The 6,805-nt window shown below is 42.1% G+C and overlaps 1 protein-coding gene across 1 annotated transcript; it reads right to left on the reverse strand.

Annotated features, from left to right (window-relative positions):
* Positions 1 to 227: 227 nt before the first annotated feature.
* LOC100845558 (mediator of RNA polymerase II transcription subunit 15a) lies at positions 228 to 5,952 on the reverse strand. The gene is made up of 10 exons (XM_014895530.2): positions 5,694 to 5,952; positions 4,937 to 5,048; positions 4,263 to 4,685; positions 4,071 to 4,148; positions 3,693 to 3,979; positions 2,838 to 3,354; positions 2,453 to 2,740; positions 1,051 to 1,242; positions 861 to 952; positions 228 to 769 (listed from the first exon to the last, which is right to left on the reverse strand). The coding sequence occupies exons 3-10, from the start codon at positions 4,644 to 4,646 to the stop codon at positions 565 to 567; spliced, it is 2,043 nt and encodes a 680-aa protein (XP_014751016.1). The 5' UTR covers positions 4,647 to 4,685; positions 4,937 to 5,048; positions 5,694 to 5,952; the 3' UTR covers positions 228 to 564.
* Between the last annotated feature and the right edge of the window lie 853 nt (positions 5,953 to 6,805).

Consider the following 6,805-nt stretch of genomic DNA (forward strand, 5'->3'; position numbering starts at 1 on the left):
CGTACCGAGTACTGAATCCACTGTTTCTTGGCCAGCAGTAGCAACAAAACGTACCTACTCCTTGAATAGAGCTTCGTTACTAGCAATGAATCCAGATGATTGGTTCTTGTCTCGATTCAGCCCAACCATTTTTTTTGACGAAATGCAGCAGTGCTGCTTTCAATATATTAAGAAGAAGAGTTTACAGAGAATAATAGAGCAATCCAAGATGACTTACATGACGATCATCGTCACAACAACGCACACATAGACGTTCATTATTTCAAATTGATAAAATTGTGCCATCCATCCTCTAGCAATCCAATATCTTCCAGTCATTTCACTAGCAGTTCTTGTTCCAAATTGTCATAAATTGGTGATACATTTTACATCCATCACTAGAAGTACATTTTACATCAACAGAGTCAATTTTAACAGATATGCAGAGTTCCACCACTGCCTAAACTTGTTACTCATGCATAAGTATCTGTCTAAGGAGTACATGGACTAACCAGCTTACCCTCTCTTCTCTTCCTGTTGTACAACAAACAAGGCACACAAACGGCATCATACATTCTCCATTTCTCATGCGGCAGCACATCTCTCCCACCGGCCAAGCATTGAGCTGATCGTCCCGCCGCCATGCTCCTCCGCAAACTCCACCACGGCCTTCCTCACACAGGCATCCCACGCCCTCGCTGTCTCCTTGATAGACCAAGGCTCCGGGAGGCCACTGAGTGCACGCCGGAATGCCACGTGCACCGACGCCGAGATGTTACTGAACTTGTTCCTGCAGATGGTACACAGATAGCCATATCTTTTATGAAGCAGGGGCAGATTTGAGGCATCCAGATGATCGGTTGTGCTGGAACTCAACTCACCTTATCTGGTCATCTCTTTCGTCATCGATAAGCACAGGGGAGCTATTCGGATAGTCAGCAGGGACAAAGAGCTTCTCTGGCATGACTAGAGACTGCATATGTTGTTCAGAAAAATCAGTCAGGACATCATGGTACTGATGTAAAGTGACATGACATGCAGAAAGTATCAGAGATTTGTGAGCCAAAGTACCATTTCTGATGTTGCAAGGAGTTCCTTCAGGGTTGGGTCAAGCGACACGGCACTGTATGAGAGTTTGATTACGGTCCCATTGCCGCAAGAGGTGTTCCTATCTGTTCCACAGTCACTAGTCACGCTGATCACTGTATCGATCATTACGTTGTTAACAGATTTTACCTCTTCCAACAGAGCATCATTTGCATTCTGCGAGGGGAACATCAAAGAATGTTAGGCTCTTATAACTACTTATATAAAAGACTCAATCGGTGGCGGACATGGTGGTGGTCCGTGATGTCTTCAGACTACGTCGCTTTGAGAACAAATGTGGATTATATTGTCCAAGATAATAGATGATAATACAACATCTCTTTAAATATATATTGTACTTTTTTAGTCCGTAGCAACACATGGGTGAGTTCTTTCAATTTTCTATTGTGCATTTTACTTCAGGATAAAGCTTTTAATGAATGTTTGCTTTCGTTCATCAGTTTTTGGCGCTTGGGGAAAAGACAAATGAACAGACTGATAAAAAACCTGTTTTAAAGATTCTAAAGTGAATGGTATCATTTTGATGAATGCCTGGAAGTTCCGAAATTTTCTTTTGAGAACTCTGAAAGATCCATGCATTGCTTGCAAACCTGTTTTCTGACAAGTTAAAGTGACAGCACACCACTTTTTTAATAGAACTAGAGCATAGCAAACTGAGCATACCAATATCACTGCTTGTATTTAATACCAGGTTTATCTGCAATGTAGGAAGCCTACATTGGGCAACAACTTAACACAATTGTTGTGAACAAACACTTGTTAATCCACATTAAAAGGTCACACGAGCTAATTGATACCGAAACATTATCAGGTTTTTGCATTCAAACAAATGATTAAGGTTGTTGCACCTATGTCAGATCGAAGTGTTGCTAGAGGCAGAGCGGAGCCTGATGTGCCGTCATGCGGGGTTGTAGGCAATGTTGGCCAGTGAAGCCTATGCTTAGTGTGGGCACACACATTTTGTCATTTCTATATGCTCCCTTTATATTATCCATATTGAGATGATGCTCTTAATACACCGTTATATGTTCCTAGAGGAGATGGAGTGGAGTGGGGCAACTATGCACTAGCGACGGAGCTAGACAAAACAAGGATGAGCACAGAAGGAGTAAGGGGGGAATAAGACGTCGCCTTATGTGCTTTTGGAGAGGCAATGGAGGAGACACATGACACCCAGAAAACGAAAAACAGAGGCGTGTGAGTTAAATCACGGAAAATGGAAGGGTGTATGATGGTATCGAAAGAGGATGAAGGCATATAACGGTGAAATATCAAATCCCCCAAAGTAAAATAATTACGTCCCAACAGATAGGAAACGGATGACATTGGATTGGCAACTTCATAGAGTGAAGTTCAATCAGGTTACCTGTGTTTTGTGCCTCTTCATGCTTCGTTCGCTGCTGGATCCGCAGCCGGAGGCATCACACTCAAATGGCATAGCGCTTCCGAATGGTAGTGATTCAGAATGTAATTCCGTATGATCAAAAACACGCTTCATTTTATCCACAGCATTAAATCCACCGTGCTGATGATGTGAGAATTTGCAATCCAAAATTGTGCCAATTTTCCCAGGTGGTACAATGTCACCAATGCTGAGGACAGACCGGATTGAATTAGCTGATTTCTGTAGCACTGCCGGTGATGAAGACCGTATCTGACATTATATACAAGATAGAAAACAGAGCAGTCAGTATAAGAGATTGCAAGAAAATGATCTATGCGCACTGAGCTGAGAAATCTGATACACTTACTGCGTCAATTAGGCGGTTGATGGGCCTGCTGCCTACTGGTGTTGCAGATCCACCGTGCACCTGATCCTCTGCCATACCAGCTACTGTCTCTGTCTGAAGTGGTGAAGCTGACGTTGTTGCTTTAGGAGTGGCCTGGTTAGAACCATTTGCAATTGGGTCTTGTGCTGGTGTTGCTGCATTGTCGTGTGACAAGAAGGCAATTATGCTGTCACAATCCATTGGTATGGACACCACCGGATCACAGGGCAAAGCAACTGGTGCTACTACCGGCTTCTCGACAGGTGATATAAATATGGGCTTCACCAAAGCACAGGGTGAAGCTGAAGGTGTAGCCGCTGACTTGGCAACTGGTGATGGAGTCAAGCATTCAAGCTTATTTGTAGGCAAAGACTGCAATGTTCCTGATGCACTGATTGAACAAGAACTTGCTACTCCTAGGAAGTGGTTGCTACTGTCTTGTTGATGAGCTGGTGGAGTTCCAGCCACAGTTATTCGCCTTGACTGCAAAATGCTTGCGCTAGAAACAAAAAACGCATTGGATAAAGCTCATTGCAAACATTTCTTTTGATATATTCTGTAAATAGGGAACAATTAGGAACACAGTTGTCATCAATATTACTAACTATTGAATGTGAAACAAAAATGAGAAGTTACTTCAGGAAGAGACGAATGCCCAGTACTTCATGTTATTCATGGTGACAAGTTATGTTAAATCACGTTTAGGGTCATAGATTGGGCTATTCAATATTTCTTATTGTCCACTTTTGGCATCTTAAAAGAAAGGCATTGTATTGCATAAAAAAAAATAGTTAATTTTAATATCTCCTGGTTTTTCTAAGCTGTAGTTTTACAAACCTTTTACCGCCAGTGGCTGGAGCTGCATTGCCGACTTGAGACTGCTCACCACAATTTTGCAACTGATATCCTGTATTCATCTTTGCATTGCGAGATATTTTACTTTCGATGACACCCAGCAAATGACGTATTAGCTTTTCGACCATCGGGAAATCAGACTTCATACCCTCGTGCAAATTACTTTTCTGCAACTGTAAGAAATTCAGCACCTTTCTGGTTGCTTTCTTCACAGTCGCTGTATATCGATAAGTTTTAGCTATGTCTTCGGGTAATGATGATAATTTTTCCTGTATGAAGATGGAATGAAGGGTGTAAGTGACAGACAGCGCTGCAAACATGTACAAATGAAGATTCATCCCTACGAAAAGGACAGATGACCTCTGTTAAGTTTTGAACAACAATTCCTCGATCCAGTTCCATAAACTTCGAGAAATAAGCCTCATTCCAAGACTTGATCTGCAACGGATTTTTTTGGCAGCACTATGATTAGGTGGAACTGTTAAGATTTTGTAACAGAATATGGATAAACATAAATTGTTAATACCAACATATAAAAGAGAAGGTTCTCACCTGCCTAAACATTTTCTCTATTAGGTCAACTTCTCTGGCACTTCCAGGTTGGACACCTGGAGCCATTGGAGCATTCTCCGTGGGTTCAAAGTTTAGAAATTGATCCAGAAATGTCATCGCGTCAGTCTGCTCTTGCATAACGTCAGTCTGCATGTTTGGAGTGTAAGGATGCCATTGGACCATTCGCTGGTTTGGCACTAGACCTGAAGCTTGAGGTGTCATCTGAGAAGATGGCCCTCTTGGACTACCGCTCCTCCCCGCCTGTGGCATTGAAGAAGAACTGCCACCATGTAAAGCATGAACTTGAACTGCAATATCCGATCGCAGTTGGCTACGACGTAACTGCATCTGTCGCTCTTGCTCTTCTTGCAGTCTTTTTCCCATACCGATCAACTTGGTAGATAGAATCCTCAAGTATTGTTCCTGAACAAGTCCAAAACAAAATTAAATATTGATCGATGACATGAGATGGAATCAATCAAGTCTGAACCAAATAAACAGAAAGGCATATTTTGCTGCTGCACAACATTGTTTCTCACGTTTTCGAATTAACTACCAGAACACATATAATTGGATATATAACATGAAACTACTAGCTAGGTTCCACTGATCTGAAACATAATAGGAAAAAGCAACTCGACTGGTGCAAGGAAGCAAGTAGCAGATAAACGCACCTTATTGTTGGCCCCATTGAAGGCCGCTTCCTCAAATTTGGCAATATAGCTTTGGAACTCAGGGGAATGTGGGTCACACCTACCCTGATAAAACTGGGCCAATTTGCCAATTCTGAATACAGTTGAAAGAAATGGGGTTAAGATATATCATTCGAAGAGCTCGTATTATAACAGAGCTCAGCATATGTATTTGCTATCCAGATCCACAATTAACGAAAAATATGAGCATAAAAGATCCATGTGACGAGCACACAAAACATATATATCAATGTGATGACTGCACCAGTACCACCGGGTAGAACTGTAGATTTTTTTTCCAATTTTTTGAATAATCAAATTAGTCCCATAAGCATATCAACAAATAATTTGACGATTGAGACCTGTCATCAGATTAAGAAAGAACAACAGCTACCAACTAAAAGACATTTACCAAAATATTACTAGTAAGTAATATATAGCCTATTGCATTGGTGCGATCACAAGTTCACAGCCAAGCTGAGTTCTAGTAGACTGTTGTAGGCCAGTACAACCCATGTAACTAGTCAGGCATAGAGTTCCCTGATGACTGCGCTGACTCCCAATTTGGATGCGAGTCAAAAGACTCAAAAGAAGGAACTCTGATAACCTCAGCCGTGCCTTTATCGCCTCTGTACATTCTCCTAGGGTTTCCAACCACATCTAGCTAGTAATTTCAGGGTTTAGAAGAATACAAGGGAAGAAAAAACCCAAATCAGAGGTTCATGGCTGCTGCGCTCACCACCGGCGAGACGCTACAGCGCGTGGCAGGGCCCCGGGGAGGTCCGCGGGGATGGCGGCAAGGTTCATGCGGAGCGAAGGCGAGGTCCATCAGTCCATGGCGGCGAGGCCCGCGGCGCCAGCGAGGTCCATGGGAGATCGACGGTGATGCCTGTAGGGTGAAGTCCATGGCGCGCGGCGGGGGGCGAGGTCCAAGGCCGCCGGCGAGGTCCTGAGGCTCTGCACGTGTTGACTGTTGAGGGCGAGTCAGTTGTGGCATTGTGGGTCCATGGGCGGGTCATAAGAAACGGTCAGGACGTGTATAATGGGTAACGTCAGATTTTTCTTAAATATGTCATATTGTCTTTTCTAAATAACGTGAAACAAATAAAAAAATACTGTCTTATCAACCATTGTACATGCAGATATTCACGCAATCATTGGCCTCAAAAACTTAGTAACTCGTTATATGCCATCCATGACAATATGTTCCTTAACCTCCAGTGATGAGCGTGTGTGGACAACACCATGAGCATAGATAGGATGGGTACCGGAATGTTTGGCGTATAATCGCGTTTCGATCTGGATGCTTTCCACAATTTACTAAGTTTTGATGAATGGATACATGATGAGATATTTAGTTTTGATGAAGGTTTGTGCTTTTTTTTTCCTGATACATGATGTCCAATTATGAGTTGATGTACACAGTATTTACATACGAGGTACTAAGTTTTGACCAATGTTTGTAGTGTGATTTTTCCTGGAAGATGACGTACTATTATGAGCCGAAGTACACAATCTTCATATTGACGAGGTACTTAAAAATTGTTAACTAGCATGTCATGTATCATAATGTACCTATCATGTACCCATCATGATTTGCTTTACGTATTATTAAATCGATAATGTATTTTTCATGTACCTGGATGTATTTATGTATTTTCTGTGTACTAATACAACAGGACAAGGTACTTAAGTATTGAGACGATGTACTAATAGTCATTGCCGGAGAGAGAGAGGAGAGAAGCAAAAAAAATACAAAAAAGTTGTCAGTGGTCACATCCAAGAGAGAGATAGAAACCTGACACAAGAGCTTTAAGAAAAGAGTAGCCGAACACAAGTACTGCTTTCTCT

This window comes from Brachypodium distachyon, chromosome 5 (assembly GCF_000005505.3).
Source record: "Brachypodium distachyon strain Bd21 chromosome 5, Brachypodium_distachyon_v3.0, whole genome shotgun sequence".
NCBI lineage: Eukaryota > Viridiplantae > Streptophyta > Magnoliopsida > Poales > Poaceae > Brachypodium > Brachypodium distachyon.